At 37.7% G+C, this 25,297-nt stretch overlaps 1 protein-coding gene across 3 annotated transcripts in view; it reads left to right on the forward strand.

The window, feature by feature from the left end:
- The window catches only part of tet1 (tet methylcytosine dioxygenase 1), a 41,766-nt gene extending 22,789 nt beyond the window's left edge, over positions 1–18,977 (forward strand). For all 3 annotated transcript variants that reach the window (XM_053501667.1, XM_053501668.1, XM_053501669.1), the window contains 9 exons: positions 1,308–3,435; positions 3,531–3,621; positions 4,198–4,291; positions 12,460–12,668; positions 12,866–13,016; positions 14,492–14,581; positions 14,837–14,974; positions 15,754–16,063; positions 16,481–18,977. In XM_053501667.1, the coding sequence (XP_053357642.1) occupies positions 1,308–3,435; positions 3,531–3,621; positions 4,198–4,291; positions 12,460–12,668; positions 12,866–13,016; positions 14,492–14,581; positions 14,837–14,974; positions 15,754–16,063; positions 16,481–17,442 (4,173 nt within the window). In that variant the 3' untranslated portion in view covers positions 17,443–18,977. The remainder of the gene's footprint in view (positions 1–1,307; positions 3,436–3,530; positions 3,622–4,197; positions 4,292–12,459; positions 12,669–12,865; positions 13,017–14,491; positions 14,582–14,836; positions 14,975–15,753; positions 16,064–16,480) is intronic.
- The last annotated feature ends 6,320 nt before the right edge of the window (positions 18,978–25,297 follow it).

Raw genomic sequence — 25,297 nt, forward strand, 5'->3', positions numbered from 1 at the left:
AAATGTAGATGACTACAAATAGGCCATCAGCGCAACACAGAGAACCCCTGCATTTAAAGTAAAATTAACCCTAAACATTTTGCATGTCAATTAGCACAATCAGCACATGGTGTCCTATATACTACATATTATAATGATAACTATAATAATATATTATAATGATACGCTTCATAATGTACTGTATATATATTATGTTTATGGATTATATATATGCATATATTATAATGTTATTCTTGGATAACTTTACATTATGTAAAAAAAATAATAATTCCCTTTTAAAAGATAATACAAAATCTGCATTTTATTTCTTATGTTTAAGATTATTGATTTATTTCTCCAATTCTCCAATTAAATGTTATTGTAACTTTGCTAGCAATGTGTGATTGATTGAAGGCCTAAGCATGCTTGAAGACAGCATGGCCCACGGATGCTAACTTGAAAGAGGAGTAATAAAACACACAATTAAAAGCAAAAAAAAAAAAATCACACATCCCGACCAGTTAAATGTTCTAATTCCATGGTCTTTACTGATATTTTAGTTCTTTGTACATTCAAAAACAATTCTAAAGGCAATAAAGAAGGCAAAATATGCAATAATCTTATTTAAATAGTTGATATTGACGTGTGTCTGCTACTTATGCTTTGTAAAACCTTCATAACAAGTAGCTCTAATCCGAGGTGCTCTTAATTGGTGATTTGTAATAGTGTTAACTCCAAATGAACTTCTTCTCTGCAGCAGAGGTATGTTTTGGTCTTGCTTTCCTGGGATGGTCTTAATGAGAGCCAGTTTAATCATGGTGCTTGATGGGTTTTGCAAATACACTTGCAAGATCTATTCTAGAACAGCTGACATTTGACTCTTACAATAACAACAACACTGCTGTTAATATCTTAGGAGTTATTTCATAGTTTTGAAAAAGTTCAGTATTGTTCTAGAATATAAAAAATAAATCCAAACCTGTTTCCAAATGTTTTTCTGGTACTGTATATTGAAATATTAAATGAAAAACCTTTTTTTTTTAGAATAACAACATAATGGTTAATGAGTTTTAAAGTGTCATGTCTGAAACTAAAGCATAATAGTTAGGAGTGAAGGATCAGTTTTGGGGACTCCCAGCGAAAGAGAGCAAAACTTTAAAATCTATTCATTGCCATGTTCTTATTAAAAATAGCATTTATTTAAATTCAGGCTATAGTCCTGCTGTGGTACCATCAGGCTGTTAATTTGTGATGGCCAATATCAATATGTGCCACATCACTCTTGTGCCAAGACCACTTTAGTCATCATTCTGTTTTTCCTTGCCCAGGTTGAGTCACAGGGCATCTCAGTAAATGGCAATAGTTCAGAGCAGATGGAGGAGGACGTGCCAGAGGATGAGGCATGTGACGTATCTCAAGAACACTCTGCTCCACCTGACTCGCCCACGCCTCTCCAGCACAGCCCTGCACCAATACCAGCTGAGAGCGAGCTTCGGCCTGCTGTCAGCTACCATGCACTTCCTACTCACCACGAATCTTACTCTGGTGCTAAACATGTAAAACCAAACACTGAGAAACATACAGATACCACCAAACCACAGGAACCTAAAAGGACTTTGAACATGCTCACCAGCTGTCAACCACCTGATGAACTTCTTAAAAAGATTAAAATGGAAGAGCCAAACATGATGGTAAATGAACAGATTACATCTCACTTAGGGAGTAGTGTCTACTTTGAAGATGCTTTGTCGACTCTGGCTACTGTAGTATGTTCCTCCATTACCGATAGGAAGGCTTTGGAGGAGAAGCTATTTGGTCCACAGACCTCAAATAACTGTTCTTTTAAAAGTGAAAACGAAGAACCATATCAGGGTCATAAACACCAAGAACAGAATTTTAACAATCAAAAGGTTGATAATAATCCTCATTTAAAAGACTCAGTTGGTATGTCTTTTCCTAATATTCAATCTTTAGTTGAGCATAGAAGCATAAGCATTGAGCAGGCCATAGCTATTGAGGCCTTAACCCAGTTGGGAGCTACCCCAGAAGCAGAGTCCTTTAAAATAGATCATCAAGGTCAAAACCCTGAAAATCAAAGCACATTGTCTACAAATTTTGCATCAAGTAAGCCTATATCTATTCAAGAAGGTAAATCAATATCAGAGGTTGTTTCCAATAAAGTCCCAGTAATTAGTTCAGCGTTGCATCAGACATCTGTGATTTGCAGTCCATATAACAGACAAGAAAATTCCATTCATCGCAACACACCTGCCCCGAGGAAACTCTCTTTACATGACCTCTTAAACGCTAGCTCAGAATGTGAAAAAATCTTGCACACCCAAGAGAATGGAAGATTAAGTCAAGCACTTTGTAAAACAGAGAGGATAGATGGCACTTTTAAAAAGATCAAACATGTTGATAGAACATATAGCTCAAGAAGAAGGGATGAGGAGGAGGTTGCTGCCCAGTTGTTGCAACTTGCATTCATGATTGAATCACAACACAAGCCAATATCTTCTGAAAACAGTCCACCCAAGGGAATGCCAGTTCAGACCATAAAATACAATCATCATGCAATTGGACAGCATATAAAAAGGCAAAGCAAAACAAAAACCACCTCCCCAAGTCCAAGGATATCAAGAAAGAGAGCCACTGAGATTGAGAGAGGCAATCACAGGATACCACTAGCCAAGAGATCCCCCAATGGCAAAGCACTTCTTAAGATGAAGGGAAAAAGGGAGGCCTTACAGCAAAAGGCAAAATTGCACTCCAAAAGAAATCCATTTCTGCCCCAGACTCAGATAGACTTAAATAAATACCTAGGACATGCTAATAATGAAAATAGGCGACTTTTCCATTTCAGCAACTCCCACAAGAGAGAGCACTTAGACCTACAGGCTCTCATGAGCGCTGGGAACCAGAACACTCAGCATTTAAAAACGGACCATGCAGCTATGGGTTACTGCCAAGGCAACCAGTGTCAACCAAATGGACATTGTCATAGTCTCACAAATGGTCACTTAGGTGCTACGCAAGGCCAGAGGCACGAATGTGAAGAGCATTTTATTTCTCAGGTATCGAAAACCCACAGTATGCTGAATAATGGTGCTAAATCCCAAGCCCCCTGTGCCATGCCTAATGTTCAAAGGCTAGACCCATCAGTGAGTCCAGGGAGGCAACCTACAGTAAACATGCTCAACTATGAGCCGCAACAGACTTCCGTTGGACAGAACGGGTATTACAAAGTAGAGACATCCAGCTCTATGACGGTGCTGTCTGTGTCAGCTCAACATATGGAAAATGGTGATGTGGAATGTCCCGAAGAGCACACTCCTACCAAGCAAACACTCAACAGCTTTTTGGAATCTCCATTAAAGTTCCTCAGCACCCCAGCCAAAAATCTGATCAAAACTCCCTCAAAAAGAACAATGGACCTCCCCTCCTGTGACTGTATGGGTAAGCTGTAAAACATGACTGATGATCTTTTTTTAAATATCAGACACCATTACTAGGAGAAATTTTTAATAAAAATAATTTTTTTACATTTCTAGAGCAAATCATTGAGAAGGAGGAGGGCCCATTTTACACGCACCTTGGATCTGGGCCAACAGTAGCAGCAGTACGGGAGATGATGGAGAACAGGTGAATTACTTTAATCATAATCTGCTCATTGCAGAAACTTTTTCATCTTTTGAGTGGAAATGATGGGTAATGTATGAAAGATACACTTAAAGAATTCCCATTAAATGCAAGACAATCTAGAGCTGGTTCAATTCAATATGACATTGTACTGTATAATAACATATAACAATTTTTTTTGAAAAGATTGTTTACTGTAACGAATGGCAGGATTAGCCCTCTTTATTGGGACTGAAAGCATAAAAGACTGATTTCCCATATAAATTCAGTCATAATTTCTTTTCCTCTGATGTCTCATTCCTTCTTTTGTTCATGCAACAGTTTAAAACATTATAAAACTGCACATGGAAACATCAGAGTGTATAGACAGAAAAGCCAAACCTGGTTTTCATGCACTATTGAAGTTACAACAGGAAGCCACTTTTCTGTGCTGAAGGGGCCCAGCAGAGTGACTTTTACCACACTATTGGTTTACAGATGACCTGCTGCAGGTTTATGTCTGTGATGTTTAAGGTGCAATATGTAACATATAATGGATCCCTTCTCAGTTTCTAAAACCACCATTTTTAAAACTTATAGATATGGGGAGAAAGGCAAAGCTGTACGCATGGAAGTGGTTGTATATACAGGAAGAGAAGGGCGGAGTTCACAGGGTTGTCCAATAGCCAAGTGGGTAAGTGACCTGTGGAAAATACAGTAAATATATTTCCCAAATGAAAAGATTAAAGTTTCCTTTTTGATTAATATACTGTAAGTGTACTGTATGTAATCGTGTATATATATATATATATATATATATATATATATATATATATATACACACACACCCTGGTCTAGATGCTAGTGTAGCTAAATCTTTTTAAATTAGCAGCTAGTTAACATTTTTACTAGCCTGTTAATACCCCAAAATATAATTAACTTCATTTATTTATACATTTTAATTTATATACTTACATACATGTGTAGCCCACCCCAAATTTGTGTCTTGCTAACCCAATCAGTAGTTGAGTTCTTTGTTTGTTTGTTTGCTTAGTATTTATATTTTAGCAAGTGAAAAAAACAACACATAATACCAGCAGGGTTTCTAACTTATGATTGGGTAGCCGGTCTACAGTCCCGCCTGCAAAGTCACCCCACCCCTCTTCTATACATATATAGAACAGGCAGACCGCACTGCTGGATGGAGTGAGAGGAGAAATGAGGAGACAATGATCTGTCCGCAAGACCCCTACCCAAAGCCCCACCCAGCAGCACAGAATAGTTTTTCACCACTCACTTCACGCTGCTTTTAGTTCCACACACTTACAGGCTTCACACTGCCTTTTCTTGCAGCAGCTAAAGAAAGCTCATAGATTTCATTTGTTCGCTTTATTCAACTGTCGTTGCTCTGAGTCACTTGTGACATACCCTCTATAAGTCTATAAGAAAGTCTAGTGCTGCTTCTGATACTAGAGATGCTGCTTTTACACAAGAGGCTACAGCTACTTCTAGTGTACCCTCCACAAGCACTGCTCCTCTCCTGTTCTCAACAAGTGCCCCAAAACAGACCCATGCTTCAGCTGTTTCAGGCCCAGTTCACACTGTTAGCAATTTGAATCATTATGCAACATCCCAGTGAATATTAGTTAACTATCTAAAGTATACTTTCGCCAATAAGTTCTGGTCATTTAATTACTCCTGGTACCAAACACGACCATGGCTGGAGTACTTTGTTTTGCAGGATGCATGCTTCTGTTCCCCATGTTAAAAAAAATGCCACTGCTAACGAAAGGGATTTTGTTTTCACCTTGTATGATTTCAACAACTAGAAAGTGGCACTTGAGCATGACATGGGGTTACAAAAGCATGCATGCAGCCACAGACATGTGCAGACTGCAGCTTCCTGGTATAAATGTAATAAAGCAACAGAAGAAACCAGCATCTTTATGCTGGTAGGTAAAAAACAGCTTTAAAAATGTCAAGAGTAGATAAGTTCCTGTGTGTGAACTAGGGCTGCAACTAACAGCTATTTCGATAATCAATAAGTCTATAGATAATTGAAGCGATTCATCGATTCATTGGATCACACATGGCACAATTACTTGATCCCCTTTCTGGTTATATGTTGGTGCATGTTGTAAGTAACAATAAAGAAAATAAAGATAAGTACTTAATTAAAAACATGCCTTTTCATAAACTTTCCCCAAAACCAAGGAAAATCAAAGTAGCAGCTATTAAATATAACTATTAATTAAAGCTTAAATATGCGGCTGGTAATTATGGCGGTTAAGATGAAATGTTAAGAAATGCACAACAGCGTAGAGAGAGAGAGCGAGATACCCCCACCTTGGCCATGACCACACCAGCGCAAAGTCTTTTCCTTTAATTCCAGTGGCTCTTTTGTTGAGTAAAATGTTCTGTCATTTAGGAGATTTTTGCTTGTGAAGGTGTTTGCCATTACTCACTTGACTCCAGTGTTTGCCGTTACTCACAACTCCACTGTTCACAGATCGGGCAAGAATCAAGCATGATAACGTCATAAAATAAACAACAGTTTAATTCTTTGGTTTTTAAAACTTATTTGGTTATTAATTTTAGCACCACTAGTATGAATAAGTTAGGGTTCATTGCAACAACAGAAACTTTAAAACCTGATCACCGGCATGCTAAAGCTGATCATATTGCTGTAGGTTTTTTTCCTGAAACTGTTTGAATATACATTGGAAAAGGATGACAAACTGGCTGATATTGTTCAGGGTACACCTAAAAATGCCAAGTACACTAAAAAGGATTTTTAAAATAAAATAATTGAAACACTGATGAACATAGTAATAGTGGTTGACTTTGTCAGAATCCTGCAGGCTTTGGACTGAAAGCTGATGTGATGTTGAGAAATTCGGGTTTTAGGAGCCAGAGAAGCATCTGATTAGGTTGCTTGACTTGCATCAGCTTGGTTCTAATTACATGTTCTCTGAATATTGAGACATTCTGAATATTGATCATAATCTCATGCTAGCTGCAGAACTGACAACATAGTTTGCCAGTGTCATGATGGTGCATCAGTGATTAGTGAAGTAAGAGGTAGCATGCAAGCATTATCGCAAACAAAGCTTTCTAGATATATCCCACAAATTCACCTTTATGACCACCAGTTGCTTTTTGCAGTTGTGCATACCATTCAGGGTGACCGAAGTGTCAAAGTTTTTTTTTTTTACTTGTCTAATTCCCTTCATAACATCATATGAGTTCTCATAATATTGATGATGCCACAGTTGATTTGTGTACCGAACAATCATTCCTGTTAATTTAAATAAAGAGGCATAATTTCTTTGAGCAATTTTTAATATTTAAATTGCGGGTGCTTGGTGTTTTGAAACCAGCAAATGCAGTTTTACAGTCTCAGTTAGTGGATATGTGCATTGCATGTGAGGTTGTTGGTGTATCAGTGGAGTCCATAAGATCTGCAAAACTGAGTACTGGACAGAGCTTGCTTAGGCTCCTGCTGAGGATGATTCACATCCTCCAAAGAGAAGGAGAGTAATGAGTAAACAAACATCTGAAAGTGTAGTGCTCTGAACTGTGGGACATACATAATTTGATGATCCCACAATCACCTTGTGTTAGACTTTAAAAGGATCCCTGATCAACATCCATGACAGATCCATTTTAGAAACGAAAATCAGATTTTCCAAAAGGATGTAGACATCACGACAGCTAGCTCTAGCCCAATCTTTTGCTCCCTCTGCATGTGCTTGCTGGCTCTGCAGCAGACAGTGGTACCATAAACCAATGTTTCTTAAAGACCTGTCCTCTGCATGTAAATATACAATTATGCAGGATATAAGGAAGTTTGTTCTGGGTTGCATGAATTGTATGTATTAGCCCTGGCAATTGATATGTCCTTTAGCATCATGGAGGAGTTTCTTGCCCGCACTGTAAAGAATCCTAACCTCCTATTGCTGCACCTTGTCATATGAAATAAAGAGGAATCTATTGAATTTGGCCCATATGAAATACCAAATACTTTGGACATGGATGAATTTGTAAGGGCTTTTTTGTAAGGAAACAAGAGACCAATGTTGTAGCTAGATGAATGGATAGATGATGAATAGCTAGATAGACCTAGTTATCTAAATATTGTCTAGGTTATTAATATTGTTTGGACAATTAGGACTTTGTTTTATTTGTGAACTGAGCTAATCCAATGAAAATTCAAAAAAATCCTTTTCAGTTTGAGTTTAAATTAGAATTAGGCTACAAATTTTGTAAATATTGGTTGTGCGGAAACTGGATTAGGTTCTTACATTGTCAGACTCCTGTTTGACGATTGGGGGTTCTCCTTTTTCACACAGATCTCATCTCTCCCCTGTCCCTACCTTTGCTCCTGGATTAAGGGCAAATCAACAACGCCCCTGAATCCATTTTTTAAAGAATGCTGAGGTGCACCAACAGCGCAATATGCCTGTGAAAATGGAGCTTATGGCCTCGAATCAGTTGTTTACAACCCCTTTTCTTGAACGATGCCCTGCCCTGCACATTTTAGCATTGTTTCATCTTCCAACACATCTGATTGAACTAATCAGCTAATTAAGAGCCTTTTCTGACTTAAAGTGGTTGTGGCAGGGCAGGGAAAACACTAAAATGTGCAAGTCAGGGGGTCCTCCAGGATCAGGGTAGAGCAGCCTTGTTAATTCTTTAAAGACCTGAAATATGTTTCCAATAAATATTCAACCAGCTCCTTAGATCACATCACTTATATTTTTATTATATACTCAGCAAAAAAAGAAACGTCCCTTTTTCAGGACTGCGTATTTTAACAATAATGTTGTAAAAATCCAAATAACTTTACAGATCTTCATTGTAAAGGGTTTAAACAATATTTTCCATGCATGTTCAATTAACCATAATCAATTAATTAACATGCACCTGTGGAATGGTCGTTAAGACATTAACAACTTACAGAAAGTAGGCATTTAAGGTCACAGTTCTAAAAACGCAGGACACTAAAGAGACTTGTCTACCGACTGTGAAAAACACCCAAAGAAAGATGCCCAGGGTCCCTGCTCATCTGCGTGAACGTGCATTAGGCATACTGCAGGGAGGCATGAGGACTGCTGTTGTGGCTAGGGCAATAAATTGTCATGTCCGCACTGTGAGACGCCTAAGACAGTGCTACAGGGAGACAGAAAGGACAGCTGATCATCCTCGCAGTGAAAGACCACGTGTAACAACACCTGCACAGGATCAGTACATCCGAATATCACACCTGCGTGACAGGTACAGGATGGCCACAACAACTGCCCGAGTCACACCAGGAACACACAATCCCTCCATCAGTGCTCAGACTGTCCGCAATAGGCAGTCCATGAGGAGGAGATGCACTGCAGTACTTCAAGCAGCTGGTGGCCACACCAGATACTGACTGGTACTGTACTTTTGATTTTGAGCCTCCCTTCATTCAGGGACACATTGTGAAACATTTTTAGTTTATGTCTTATGGTGTTGACTCTTTTAGTGTTCATACAAATAGTTACACATTAAGTTTACTGAAAGTAAAAACAGTTGAAAGTCAGAGGACGTTTCTTTTTTTGCTGAGTATACATTTGTTTGCTCTATCTTTGATTACTTTTTATTATTTATTTCATTTTAATATTGCCTGTTTTACTATATCATTTTGATTACCTTTTGTATTTAAATTTTGCTTACTTCAACTACAGTATATATAATTTTTCTGTATTTGAAGAAGATGGTGATGATGATCTTGTTGTTATTATTTTTATTATTACTATTATTAAAAGTTATTATATTGTTATAAACTGTATAGCAGTTGTACTCTGACAAAATAGTCAATGACTATTGATGATGGCATGTGTATTTTATAAGTAGATACAGTCATGTGAAAAAATTAGGACACCCTTTGAAAGCATGTGGTTTTTTGTAACATTTTTAATAAATGGTTATTTCATCTCCGTTTCAACAATACAGATAGATTAAAGTAATCCAACTAAACAAAGAAAACTGAAGAAAAGTCTTTTCAAGATCTTCTGTAAATGTCATTCTACAAAAATGCCTATTCTAACTGAGGAAAAAGATAGGACACCCTTGCCCCTAATAGCGAGTGTTACCTCCTTTGGCTGAAATAACTGCAGTGAGACGGTTCTTGTAGCCATCTACCAGTCTTCGACATCGGTCTGAGGAAATTTTACCCCACTCCTCAATGCAGAACTTTTTCAGCTGTGAGATGTTTGAGGGGTTTCTTGCGCGTACAGCCCTTTTCAAGTCACCCCACAGCATCTCAATGGGATTCAAATCTGGACTTTGACTTGGCCATTCCAGGACTCTCCATTTCTTCTTTTTCAGCCAATCTTTGGTTGATTTACTAGTATGTTTTGGGTCATTGTCATGTTGCATGGTCCAGTTCCGCTTCAGCTTTAATTTTCTAACTGATGGTCTCACATGTTCTTCAAGCACCTTCTGATACACAGTAGAATTCATCGTGGATTCTATGATGGTGAGCTGACCAGGTCCTGCTGCAGCAAAGCAGCCCCAAACCATGACACTTCCACCTCCATGCTTCACAGTTGGTATGAGGTTCTTTTCTTGGAATGCTGTGTTTGGTTTACGCCAAACATGTCCTCTGCTGTTGTGTCCAAATAATTCAATTTTGGACTCATCTGTCCAAAGAACATTATTCCAGAAGTCCTGGTCTTTGTCAACTTTATCTCTGGCAAATGTCAGTCTGGCCTCGATGTTTCTCTTGGAAAGCAAAGGTTTCCTCCTTGCACACCTCCCATGCAAGTTAAACTTGTACAGTCTCTTTCTGATTGTAGAGGCATGTACTTCTACATCAACAGTAGTCAGAGCCTGCTGTAGTTCTCGAGATGACACTTTAGGGTTTTTGGAGACCTCTTTTAGCATCTTGCGGTCTGCTCTTGGGGTGAACTTGCTGGGGCGACCAGTCCTGGGCATGTTGGCAGTTGTTTTGAAAGCCCTCCACTTGTAGACTATCTTCCGGACAGTGGAATGGCTGATTTCAAAATCTTTTGAGATCTTTTTAAATCCCTTCCCAGACTCATAGGCTGCTACAATCTTTTTTCTGAAGTCCTCTGACAGCTCTTTTGTTCTCACCATGGTGCTCACTCTCACTTCAACAGTCAGGAGCACACCAAACTAAATGTCTGAGGTTTAAATAGGGCAAGCCTCATTCAACATGCAGAGTAACGATCTACTAATTATGTGCACCTGGTGTGATATACCTGTGTGAGATCTGAGCCAATTTAAGAGGGAATACATGTGAGGGTGTCCTATCTTTTTCCTCAGTTAGAATAGGCATTTTTGTAGAATGACATTTACAGAGGATCTTGAAAAGACTTTTCTTCAGTTTTCTTTGTTTAGTTGGATTACTTTAATCTCTCTGTATTGTTGAAACGGAGATGAAATAACCATTTATTAAAAATGTTACAAAAAACCACATGCTTTCAAAGGGTGTCCTAATTTTTTCACATGACTGTATGTAAATTGTGTATCAGGTGTGACAAGTAAAAGCTCATGAGGGCACAGAAGAGAAATAAATCTAAGGTAGTATATAAAAAAATAAAGATAGTATTGACACAAAACAAAAATTATTTCATAAACAGAAATAAATTAGTAAATCAGAACCGATTCTTCACCGATTTTTAAATTTTTTAATTGTCCTAATACAGGAATGAGTCCTATTTGTTAGTCCATAGACTATAAAAAGGAAAGTGTGTTCAGTGCTCAGAGGAGGAAGCCATCTGCTGGTATGGAGGTGTCACAGCATGAGCTAGTATTACACTATTATACGCTGCCCGCCCCTCAAAAAAGTCACACATTTTATTATTTCACTAGGCCGCCTTTTGCTTTGATTATGGCCATGACATTGTTTTTTTTTAAGCTTATGCAACGTCACAACCTGTATTCCCAGCTAGAGTCACAGAAATTTCTCTCCAAGATCTTGTGTTGATGAAGGGAGAGTCGGACTTCTGTGTAAAGCCTTCACCAGCACGTCCCAAAGATCCTCAGTGGGGTTAAGTTCTGGACTCTGTGATCTAGGTGTCAAAACTATGTGCTTCCTGACCCATTTTTACACAAGTTGAGCTTGGTGAATCCTGAGCTTGGAATATGCCATCAAAGGAAAAAAAAATCATTGATGGAAAAACATGGTCATGGTCATTCAGTATGTTTAGGTACTCAGCTGAACTAATTATTTGGGCACATAATTTTGCTATATCTAGACCTGACCAACTGAAGTGACTGCAAATCCTAACACTGCCTCCACAGGGTTGTACGGTAAACACTAGGCATGAAAGGTTTATCAGTTCATTAACTTTTCTTCTTACCCTGATGTGCCTATGTACCTTTTTTTCTATTACTACATTGCTGTAAATGATCCCAATTCCTTGAGTTCACTTTAAGTTTAAGTGTTCTCCCATCGCCTTCATTTAGGATGTTTTTCTGACCATGTTTCTTCCTCGAAGTTGATGGTTCAGCAATATCCTTTTAGGTTTTAATAATATGTTTTACAGTTCTGAACCTAATTTTAGTAATTTCATCAGCGTCCTGTTTTTTTTTTTTGCTTGATTCAGGACAATAATTTGACTCTTTTGGAAAAGTGTAACATAGACTACTACTACAGGGTACGTTTTCTACTCACTGCATCAGTTAGGGTTAAATAACTATATGCCAGCTTAACTTGCTGGGTAGTGTATAAACCAGGCAGAAAGAAACAAACCAGAGTATAAACAAGCCATACTTGTAGCATATACACTGTGCTGTATCATGTACTTGTGCAAGTGTGTCATTCATGGTAAACTTTTTGCCAACACTGGTTATGCCTCTCAGGTTATCCGTCGGGGTAGTGAAGAGGAGAAGCTGCTGTGTCTGGTGCGTCAGCGTGTGGGTCACTGCTGCCAGAATGCAGTGGTGGTCATCCTCATTCTAGCTTGGGAGGGCATCCCACGCAGCTTGGCTGACAAACTGTACAAGGATCTAACCAACACTCTTTACAAATACGGATCGCCCACCTGCCGCCGCTGCGGCCTCAATGAAGAGTGAGTCAGGAACTGCACGCAGCACAGAGAATGTTCATGATTCACACACAAACACACACAGGAGAACCACACATGGGTGGTTATTTAAATAACAGCAATGTGTGAGAGTTGCTAGTTTTGTTTGTTTGTTTTTTTTAGATTTTTTAACTATAACTAATATTCCTCTTTTCATCTTTTTTTTTAATTTGCCTTCTTAGTCGTACCTGTGCTTGTCAGGGTCTGGACCCAGAGACCTCTGGAGCCTCATTTTCTTTTGGCTGCTCATGGAGCATGTACTTCAATGGTTGCAAGTTTGCACGCAGTAAAGTGCCTCGAAAGTTCCGGCTGCAGGGTGACTACCCTGAGGAGGTAAGAGTAGTTAGTAACCATTAGCACATTTATCTAATATACTAGGGGTGTTCATAATTTTTAATTGTGCAGAATAAGAGAACACAGTTATAAAAGTAAAACTACCCTTACCTTTACTCTTCATAATAATACCTGCTATCCGATTCCACTTCACAGCATTTCACAGTGCATAATGCTTGGATAAAATCATGGTAGAAAGTTTTCTTAGTACTCCAGAGCCCATGACCGGACTGCCCACTTCATCCCGGAAACACTGGCCTCTCAGGAACTTCTTTAATGGCCCTTTCTTTTAATGGCAAAAAGAGCCTGTTTTGATCATCAAAGGCATTTTGTTTTTGCAGGACACAATACATTACTGTATATCATATTCCCTACCGCAGCACATCCTCATTATTGGAACTCAGGTGGGAGTTATTGCCACACCCCCATACAGTACTGACCTTGCTTTAACCCATTTTCATATGTTTGGACCATTAAGAGTTCTTGGGAGGTCAGGGTTTTCGACTGGAACAGGTACCCTGGCTCCAGCATACTGAGATAACTTTCTACCTTAATGTCATCCAAGCACTAGTGAAATGCTGGGATAAGTGCGTTAGAGTAGGAGGGGCTTATATATAGAAATAAAGGTAGTTTTTACTCTCATGGGTGTGCTCTGTTATTCTGCACAATCAAAAGGTTTGACTTAAACACCATTCATAGAAATGTTATAATGCATAAATACTTGTACATAAGTAGTCACTTTTACTTTTCTGCATGAGATTATATAATTATATTTTTCTGCAAAGAGAATAGAAGTTCTCCATATGTTCTACCCAATATGCTATCAGAATATAAACCATCATTTTATTATTATCACATTTGAACATTCATGCACATTTGCACTCACCCTGGACATTTCTGTTTCAACTTCATTTTATTTTGCGCACTTTCACTTTAATTTTTCATACTTTCTAGACATTTCTGGACATTTCTATTCATTTTAATTTTGCACATTTTTGCACATTGCACATTTTTCTATATTGTTCATATTTGTACAGCCATTATTATCCATATTTTTTACAGCTAAGTTTTTAAAATGTTTTTTATATCCTATATTTTACATTTTGTTGTTCTATTTTTCTTTGCAGCTAAGTTTTTCTATATTTTATTCTTATTTCATTCCCCAATTTATTTCTTATAATAATTCTTAATGATAATTTAGATTTTAAGGTCACAAGCGGTCTTATAAGCATTTCACTGCATATCGTACTGTGTATGACTGTGTATGTGACAAATAAGATTTTAATTTGAATTTTGAATTTGAGAAAAAACTCATATGTGCTGAAAAGTCTTGTTTAGTAGAGTCTGTCCTGTCATTATGTTATTGCTGTATTTTTTTTTTTTTACTATGTTTCATATACCGTACTGTGGTGTAAATTGGGTCTACTGTTAGCACAGAAAATTCTAATATTCATTCAATTTTTTTTTTTTAACAGGAGGAGAAGCTTGAAAGCAATTTGCAGAATTTGGCAGCAGGTGTGGCTCCTGTATATAAGAGACTTGCACCTGAGTCTTATCAAAACCAGGTATCACCATAGTTACAGTCAAATAATTAAGTTTGAACTCTAATGCTTTAGGTAACCTTCAGAGATGAAAGCAAAATGGCAAAATGAAGCAAAAGCCTAATGAATATGAATGCAAGAATCAATATGTTTGTCCAAACTCTCTTTATTGGCAATATTTGGTAAATACATTTTAAAACTGATTGACTTTGAAGGCTTTAATCCTTTGTAAAAAAGGAATATTGAGTTCACTTGTCACATATTATTCCTTCTTTTCAGGTCAGGGAGGAAGCACAGGGCCAAGACTGTCGTCTGGGCATAGGAGAGGGTCGCCCATTCTCTGGTGTGACGGCATGTGTGGATTTTTGTGCTCATGCTCACAGGGACACACACAATATGATCAATGGGAGTACTGTGGTAAGCATTTCACATTATTTATATACGCCTCTATTTATAGCAGAGGTAAGCACAAATATTGAGGATACCATAATAAATGATACCAAAATTATTACCGTATTGGTATTCAGACCTTACAGTAATTACGACAGCTACCACTATAGGATTATATTAGTTTGCTGAAAACAGAGGCATATCACATTATACACGATTCTGGGTGTGAAATTCAAAAACATTTGTGGTCTACTGGTTAGTACCGTCTCCTTACACCTCCTGGTTTGGGGGTTCCAATATCTCTGCCGCTCTGTGTGCACTGAGTTTGCAGGTGGATTTTTTCCAAGTACTCCAGTTTTCTCCCACAGTCCAAAGACATGAGCTCTAGGTTGATTTGCCATATTCAGATTGTAATATATGGTTGGCTATTTATGTGCTGGTGTTCTGCAATGGGCTGTCACCCCATTCAGGGTGTAGCCCACTTTGTGCCCTACCTAATTATCCTGAGATGGGCTCCAGGCCCCCCTCAACCCTACACAGGGTAAGATGTACAGACAATAAATGGCTTGGTGGATGGATGTTGCCTTGTTTGAGAAACAATATTAAGTCCAGCTTAACTGTCTGAGTCCAATGTACAAACAAAATCATGCTGAATTCTATGTTTTGTATATTGTAAATACATTGAAAAAAACAGGGAAGGGCTTTTGACACCAATATGAAATGTATCCTTTTAAGGAGAAATCTCTGCCTGAAATGACCCATGAACCATGTCAATAAAACGTGTGCTTTGTGACTACCACTCATAGGTGTGCACTTTAACTAAAGAAGATAACCGTGCAGTGAGAAACATTCCAGAGGATGAGCAGCTTCATGTCCTGCCTCTCTATAAGATCTCAGAGACTGATGAGTTTGGGCAGGTGGAGGGACAGACAGCGAAGATTGAGACTGGAGCCCTGCAGGTGCTTTCTTCCTTTCCTCGAGAAGTACGTATGTTGCCTGAGCCTGTCAAGTCTGCCCACAAGAGAAGAATGGAGGCCAAAAGGGAGCGAGAGAAGCTGCGCAACCAGGAAAAAAAACAGGTCACCCCAGCAAAAATGAAGAATGAGCCTCTCAAAGGTATTGTCAGTACCGCCATTCTTCTACTCTGTATCCATCAGTCACTCAGCTGGTTGTGTTTGTGTGACTCTTTCAATAGCAGGGGTTTAGACACTGTGTGTAGTACTTTTTTGGCCCATTATTTGCAGTGAACACATGATAACAATGCTTTTCTGCTTTCTGAGCTTAAGCAAGTCACAAAGAATGCGAAGAAAATCCAAAAAGTTAATTTAATGACAGCAAAAGGACAAGGGGCGTGAAAAATCCATTTTCTTTTTGTTAAAATTACATCATGCAACTTTAACTGAGAGAATTTTGACTTGTGAATTTGTGAATTTTACTCGAATATCTGATTGTCCTTATTAAAAGTATTTTATTGGTATAACTATTTATATGTTTAAACTATTTATACCTAAACCTTTTATTGTTGTTTTGTAGGTTTTAAAAGCACTTCACCATGTGTTAAAATGGAAGCTCAGAATTACTGTCCACCAACGGTATTGCCTCCAGACATGGAGACACGCTTCTTACATTTAATAAATTCATCGAACAATTATAGCAACACAAACAGTACTCCACAAGTGAGCCCTGGTGAACACACTGCAGCACTTTCTCCCTACTCTCACTGCAACCTGCCTGTCCTTCCCCAGTTTGCAGAACAAAAGCCTTTCATAAACCAGCAGGATACACATTGCTCCTTACAAACCAACTCCCCAGGTTTCAGTAACTATCATTTCTCAGTAAAAACAGAACCCAAGGAGGCACAGTGCTTCCAGGGAGGAGCTTCTCCGAGACTTCTTTCCCCAGCCCAGGCCGAAGGTCTTCACACCAGAGTGAACCAAGCACAACCAAGTCTGGACAACAACTACCACCATGGACCACCCCCAACCCTGCGACCCCTGACTCCGGAAGAGGTTAAAGCTGAGGAGGTTTGGTCAGATAGCGAACACAACTTCCTGGATGGGGATATCGGTGGGGTCGCAGTGGCACCGTCTCATGGCTCCATCCTCATTGAGTGCGCGCGGCATGAGCTTCACGCAACCACTCCCATCTTGCGGCCTAACCGCAGCCACCCCACCCGCATCGCTCTCGTCTTTTATCAGCACAAGAGCCTCAATGCACCAGGCCATGGTTGGCTCCAGTGGGAGGCCAAGATGGCTGAAAAGGCCAGGGAGAGAGAGGAAGAGGCTGAGAGGCTGGAATCTGAGGCTGTAAATGGGGGAAGATCAAAGGCACTTAAGAGAGAATCGGAAAGTGAAGAGGATGATGCATGGCAAGATGTTAGGGAGGAGCTAAAGGTCCCTACTCGGCAATCATTAACAGCTACTCGGGAGAAAATCATCACAACATCCCCATATGCTCTTACTCATGTCACTGGGCCTTATAACCGCTGGACGTGACCGTGGCCATGCCACTTTTAGCTAATGCCTTACCTCAGTCAGATATCTCTGTTTTTAACACATGCTTTTTTACTTTTCGCTCTACATCTCAGCTTTTTGATGATGCTGACTACATTTGTCAGTTTTTAACTGTGAGATTTGGTGTCTATGTTTTTTTTCTTTCTTTCTTAAGAGATGGTGCTCAAAACAGATGTTTTAAAAGCTGGTTTTATAAAAGGAGATGGAATTAGTGCATAGAAGATGTGACTATTTATTCTGAATGGTGTTTGTTTGTTTGTTTGTTTTGGCAACAATTTATATTTAATTTCTGGTCCAAGCCTGTTTACTGCAATATTACAGTGTCAACCTGAAAATCATGTGTGTAGTAAACACTTGAGAATTGGCATTGTAAAATGTGAATTCTATTGTTTAGTTTTTTTTGTTTTAGCTTGGGTGCTCTTGTCTAAAATTCAATAGTTGCTGTTTTATGGTGCCATTGTAGCAGTAACTTTGAATAACCACAAAATTACTTACATTACTATTTTAAAGTATTGTGACACAGTTGGTTGTTGGATAGATTTGAACATGTAGCATTGGTTTTTATCCTGTAATGAAGGTACATAGATGCTGAATTATTCCCATTACACATTGCATAGTTTGAAAAAAAAAAAAAACGCACTTTGAGACAACTTGACTTTTGAAATGTCCTGTATGCACAGTTTTTGTTTATAAGTGACCTCCTCCATCCAGTATCTGTATATTTGCTTTTCAAGTTGGTTTGGAACCCATTCAGGATTTCTTTTGGAAAACATGCTCATGAAAGCAATAATCATGGAAGGTTATATGCTGCATTTTGATAATGTGTGAAATCTAAACCATTTTTATTACTGGAATTTGCATTAAATAAAATATTACTAGTTTCCCGATTGTTTAGGTTTTTCAGCTTACAGAGAGTTTGAAACAAGACTTGAAACAGCATTTTATAGAATCTGACATACTATTTTGTCACATATATGTGCTAAAATGCATTTATAGGTTTACTGTATGTTTCTCCATGGTGCTTTTTTTTCGAAAACCTACTATATATCCAATTGATAGTAGATCATTTTATTTTATTTTTAATTTATGGCATTTTTATTTGAAATAAATCTTGCCATGTTTTACAACTTGGATTCTTTTAAAATGTCTGAACATTAGGTGTTTTTTTGTTTGTTTGTTTGTTTTAACCAGAATATTAGGCATTGTTATTGCAATTTAGGGACTGCTAGGGTTTTTCCTTAAGGTGCTTAAAGTTTACTGTGTAAATGTAGTATATTATGATGCATTCCCAGAACTTTTATATTGACACCATTTATGTATAGGAAAAAAAAAATTTCTTCATGCCAGCTTTGTCAAATCACCTTTTATAGTTTTTTCCTTACTACAAAAGCTGAGAAAGTTCTTAGAGAAATTCAATAGGATCGTCTGAAGACACAAAGTGGCATGGATATATTCATTCTAGTGTACACACTTCCAATTAAAGCTACTTTTGATGAACAAAGAAAGTGTTGCATTTGTGAAAAACACTGATTAAAGCACTGACTACAGAGCTATCTTTTACAACACAGCTAAAATATTCATTCTTTTTTAAAGAAATAAAGACAACTTATAGTTAGATTGAGCTGTTACTGTTTTGGGGAATACAATCCATTGATGTCTATAGTCGTTAGTGTCTTTTAATAAATAACGCATTTATTTATGATGTTATACTGTATGCTGACCCATTAAAACTTAAATTGCAGTTGCTGCCAAAATAAGCAAACAACAGTTAACAGCTATGTCATATTTTAAAGTCACCACTGACTTAAATCCTTTGGGGAAGTTGAGTGTGCAGACTGATCAGCGTGCAAATGTCACTGCAGTGATTGTGCAGCTTTGTGACAAATTATATAACAAGCAAATGTTATTGCATCCTGAAATAATGTTCTGTTAAAATTATTATTTATGGCACTTTTAACATGAGACTTTTTCATAAAGCAGCTTCATTGGCATGACTAATTATATCTGCATCTTTAATAAACAAGGCATAAGTGAAAGTGGTGACCAAGACAACATGAGGAAGAAACTCTAAGCGGAACTTTTTAAAGGGGAAACTGTGTAGTAGGATTTTAGCGATACATCAAATAATAAACTGTACTAAATCTGTTCAAGTACTAGAGAATTGGAATGATTATAATTATAATAAGATATATAAGATTTATAAGTATAGGGCTCCAGTGGTATTCATGTAAGATATGAGTCTTAAATGTAGCTTAAAATATAGACAAAATTACACCAGTAAAAATAGAGAGCAATAGATATATAGAACAACACATTTGTGACTAAACACATAGCAATTTGGATAAATGAAATTGAAGCAGATCAAGGGCATCTCCCCAAGTAGCGTAGTCATGTTTCCAATTAAATATAACGACAACTATCTCATGAGTTAATGACTAGTAATGAAAGACATTGTTATTCAAACATCTGCTGTCCAACATTTCCTGGGTATATCTCTTGGAAATAAGAAAATAAAGCATTAATAAGTGCATCACTGAAGTTTTTAAATAGGGTTACATTACATTTTGTATCTACTTTAGGTTGGCTGGATTCTTCTTTGTGTAAAAGAAAGAGGTAGTCAGGATATAAATAAAAGGGGAAGAGTATTATAAGTACCAAACAATAACCTATGGACTGGTCAGTGTCTCTTCCTTGTCTAAACAATGTCGATTAGAATATTTTAGGACAGGTCATAATAATATACATAGGTGACATCATGGTCTAATACCTCTTATGTTAAGTTTAGCACCTAAAGAAACATACTGTATATTTTTTCCCCTGTGGTCTACAAAGATAATAAACATCTAGTAAACTTCAATTCATCCCTGATTGGTAACATTTACAAAACATTTATTTTTCTCCCTTTTTGTGCCATGTAATACCCACCCAGTGCAATACAAGTCAAATGTACTGTACTGGATTTTTTTTTTGTACACTTGGCCAGTAGTACTGATTCAAGTTGGTTTGAATCAGACTCTCAATAACAATCTCTAAAAAGCATTTGGTGAATCATTATTATTTAGTTATTAATACTTAGGCTATGCTCTCTTACTGAATAGGTAAGAATACTGCCCAACTTATCCTGTTCTGGAGCGTGTTAGCCATGGAGCAAGTTACCATGGCAAAATATCCCAGTAAAAGTGATTCACTGTTATGATTCACCACCACGAGTAAAAAAAAAAAAAAAGTACACTCAAAGATAGCATCCTGAGACACAACCCACTAAGTGAAACAAGATTTAAGCCAAATTTATTCTATTTATGCATTATTTTTCAAAGAAGGCAATACAGGGTTGCAGTTTACTTATGTAATAAAGACATGCATCATGATTTTTTCCTCCCTTGTCTGAGCAAGAGGCTGTAGATTTGTTCAATAAGCTAAGTATAAAAATAAAACAAAACAAATACATCCATTTAATAAAAAGAGATAAAATCAGCATACCATGTAAATTCAACAATCTAAAATGAGGTAAAAAGTTACGTACTTAGCATTATAGAGCAATAAGCTTACGATATGAAGAAACTTTTAAAACACAGTGTCAGTTTTAAAATACATTCAAATAAAAGTGGATGACATATGCTTCACGCCAAAGGAGATCAGACTCACCTTATCAAATGTCTAGTTTATCTCTAGAGGTGTTCTGCTCTGGTTACTCAGCATGCTTTAGAAACAACACTTCCTAATAAGAGTTGTTAGGGTCCCGGGGGCTTGGAGCCTCTCCCAGGAGACTTTGGATATGAGACAGGGTACCAATCTATCACAGAGGATACACACACGGGCAAATGCCAATTAACGTAATTTGCCTGTCTTTGGACTGTGGAAGAAAACTGGAGTACCCAGAGGAAACCTGGGAGAGAGCATGCAAACACCACGCACACAGAACCCTTGACCCTGTAGGTGTGGGACCACTGACTAACCAGTCCGCCACTTGTTTTTGAGCAAGTGAGATTTGACTTGAAATCCATTCAATTTAAATCACCAGCCAATGAGACAAATACTAGCTCAATACTAAAAATTATAACTTTGAAATGGATTTTAAGAAATGGATTTCCACCACTGTGGCAGAAACAAGTAAACAAAAAAAAAACAAAAAAAGAAATCACAAACCCCATGGCTCTGCTCTGCTGAACCAGTTTTCTGTTTTTTGTATGCAGACGGTGTTTATACTCAAATATTCAAAACATTTGTTTAGATTTGCAAACAGATAAATAACTATTAACAGCGCAACTAACAGAACCTGCACATTATGACTAACTGCCAGCTGCCAAAACGGAGGCTGAGCAACCGGTGGATCATCTTTGCCAGCTGGGACTACTGATAGGAAAACAGTTCCTTGATTATAATAATACAATTAGAAGATCCCCAACATATACTGTTCAATTTAGACTTAATTAGTAAGTAATCACTTCCTAGCTAGCAAAATTGGTCTACCAGTATGACCAGCTGGTGCTGTTTTTTTCCCTTTTCTTTGTTTTAAGAGGGTGTATGCTAAAATGGCTTAAATCGATAAATAGGATTTTCGTCTTACTAAAATGTTCATTAAACTCCTTCTGATGTGGAAACACTTAGTTATAGTGTTATACATTTAGTGGGACAACTGTGGAACCCTTTAAGGCAGGTGTTTTCAAACTTTATGGGGAAATGACTCTCAATGGAAAATGACCTTTCTGCGAGCACAGACTTTGACAACCTACATTTACTTAAAATCCATATTCGTAATTTAGGATACCTGTAACATTTGTACGTCTTATTTACTTAAATCCAAATCGATTTTAAATACACTGACATACAGTACCAGTCTCTAGTGGTAGTTGTTGTGTTGTTGGAGTAAAATAATCCTGGCAGGGTGGAACGATATGCCCCGACGTGCAACAAAGAAGCCTGATTTATACTTGGCACATGATTTAGTGTCAATGTGCAAACCAGTTGTAGCACAAGCAACACTGTTCACACATTGCATTTCTTTTAAGATTTACTGTAAAAGTAACACACCAAAAAAGCTCTTCAAAGTCAAAGCAACTCTGTGCGGTTAGGTTTAAACTGTTGACCTGTTTTTATTTTCTTTATTTTTATAAATGTCATGCACAGTGATGAGTTTTGTGTAATAAATCTAAATCTGCATCTAATTTGCATATCAAATCTAAAACACTAAACATACAGTACAGGTAAATTAAAAGAAATTTGTTAATCTAAAAATTCAGAATTCTAGTATACAAAACCTTTAAGTTGTTTCGAGGCCTACATGAGATTTTTTTTATTTAATCATTGTAACTGTAATTGAAAAAAAAAACTATTTAGCATTAGTACTCAATAACAGTCTAGACAGACAGACAGATAGATAGATAGATAGATAGATAGATAGATAGATAGATAGATAGATACTTTGTTGATCCTGAAGGAAGTTCAAAATATGCAGCAGCAATAGACAAAGACAGGTTGTAGATGTGATTGCATACTGTATAGTCAGTAGACACAGGGTAGTATGAGAACTGACCAAAAGTTACTAGTGCAGTGCTAATAATACAAAATTACAAGATATATTTTCAATTAAATTTTATTTGTATAGCGCTTTTAACAATTGGCATTGTCCCAAAGCAGCTTTACACAATCAAAAAAGCACAATCAAAAGAATTATTTAAGTTTGTATGGAATTTGAATGTGTATAAATCAAAATGGTCAGATAGTCCATGGTGAGCAAACCGAGGGCGACAGTGGCAAGGAAAAACTCCCTGAGATAGTAGTAGGAAGAAACCTTGAGAGTAACCGAACTCAACAGGGAACCCATCCTCATCTGGGTAAAACAGAGAGGAGGAATTGATCTGCATTCATACTGTGTGTTGGTTGGCAGGCATAACAGTTGATGTTAATTGATGTTAATAATATAACTGGAGTCCAGTTAGTTATTGAAAACTCGGGTAGACTTGTATGAACTATCGAACTGTCAAGTCCTCAGAGAAACAGCTGCCAACACTAGTCGAGGCCAGAATCGTCTTCTAGGTAGAGAGAACCATCCCCAGACACCAGACGCATCCCAAAGAGACACACGGGGCATCCATGTGACGAGATCTTCAACCAGAAGCGGGGCACCAGGATGGGTCAGACAGGTCTGGAGGGCAGAGGGAGTCTGGATCACTGGCAGCTCAGGAACGACATGTGTAGCTCGACAGAGAGAGGGAGAGAGAGAGAGGGGGGGAGAGAGGGAAGAGAAAGAGCAGGAGAGAGCAGAAGAGGATAGATAACAGTTAGGTCTGGTCACAGTCATATAATGTATAATGTAAATGTATATATACTGAAGAGTGCAAGCAGAGACTCCGGCAGGACTAACTATGACAGCATAACTAAAAGAGAGAGCCAGAAGGAAACACAGACATGAGGGCTTCCTGAGATGTAAAGCAAACAATCACCTCACCGTCAACAAACCTGAGTGATCAATGAGAGTGGTGAAGACAGCATCTAAACATACCAGTTCACCATAATACTCTACGTCCATGAGCCCCCCAGATGTGCTCCTTTACCCATGACAAATCTATTTATAAAAATGATTGATTGATTAAATTATCTTGGCAATATTTCTGAGGTGAAAGAATGCTATCCTGGTAATATTATCTACATGAGCTTCAAATGAAAGGCTGGAATATAATATTTAAAATTTTTATTATTAAAAAAGTTCATGAAGTCCTCATATAAGAAGCATATACATAAAGCATATAAGTCACAAGTAATGAAAATGATTTATGAATAATACTAATAAGTGAAATTAAGTTAAATGCAGTAAAAATAGTAGTAATTGTGCAAAGAACATAGTAATAGCATGAAAGTGACACTGACTGAATCTGTGAGTAACCGCATAATATGTAATACTGAGTAAGTATACAATTTAAAAATCAATTAGTGATGATGCATCTCCAAATTTTAAGCACAAGGCGGGGTACCCATCTCAATAAATACCTTCCCGGAGCACACATGCACACAATACATGCAATTTGGGATTGCCAATTAACCTAATCTGCATGTCTTTGGACTGTGGGAGGAAACAGGAGTACCAAGAGGAAACCCGTCAAGCCGAGGAGAACATGCAAACTCCATGCACAATGGCCCAAGGTGGGAATCAAATCCTCGAAACCTGGAGGTGCGAAGCCACAGCGCATACGCCACCTTGTCACCTCCTCGTAAGAATATTTAATACACAATTTTTTTTTACATTTATATTTTACAAATTTATTTGTTCAATAAATAAAGCAAAAACAAAAGAGATGTAAGGATAACATTCGCAAAGCAGATGTGTTCATGTGTAATAGTGCTACTCATTTACGACTCTTTTTTTTTTTTTTTTTTGCTTAGTCATGTTTGTATAGTTGGTTAAAATAAAATAAAATTCAGGTCATCATGTTTCCTCGGTTGTGCTGAAAAAAGGATGTTACTCTACACTGCACAATCCTGCTTAATGTTACAATGTTTAAAAAAAAAAAAAAGAAAAGCCCTGCAAAACACATAATGGCTAAAATGCTTTTTGAGTTTTAAGGAGTAACGGACCGCTTGTCCAGGAGCTCCTGCATGAAGGAGTTCAAACAAAAGAGTTGACATATTAAATTAATATGGACTTTATGAACACAACACAGTAGAAGCTGACGATAGGTTTTGGTAAGTTGCATCGTGATGAGAACATGCGTGTGGCTGGAGCTGAGTACTGTACAGTACACTGGGTGCTATGCTGAAGCGTGGGCTTGCAGAACTGACTCATTCATCACCAGTGACGCGGTGCAGGAGGAGGCCGCGTGACTTCAGCGGGTTGCCGTAG

Source organism: Clarias gariepinus, chromosome 8, assembly GCF_024256425.1.
Source record: "Clarias gariepinus isolate MV-2021 ecotype Netherlands chromosome 8, CGAR_prim_01v2, whole genome shotgun sequence".
NCBI classification, from domain to species: Eukaryota; Metazoa; Chordata; class Actinopteri; order Siluriformes; family Clariidae; genus Clarias; species Clarias gariepinus.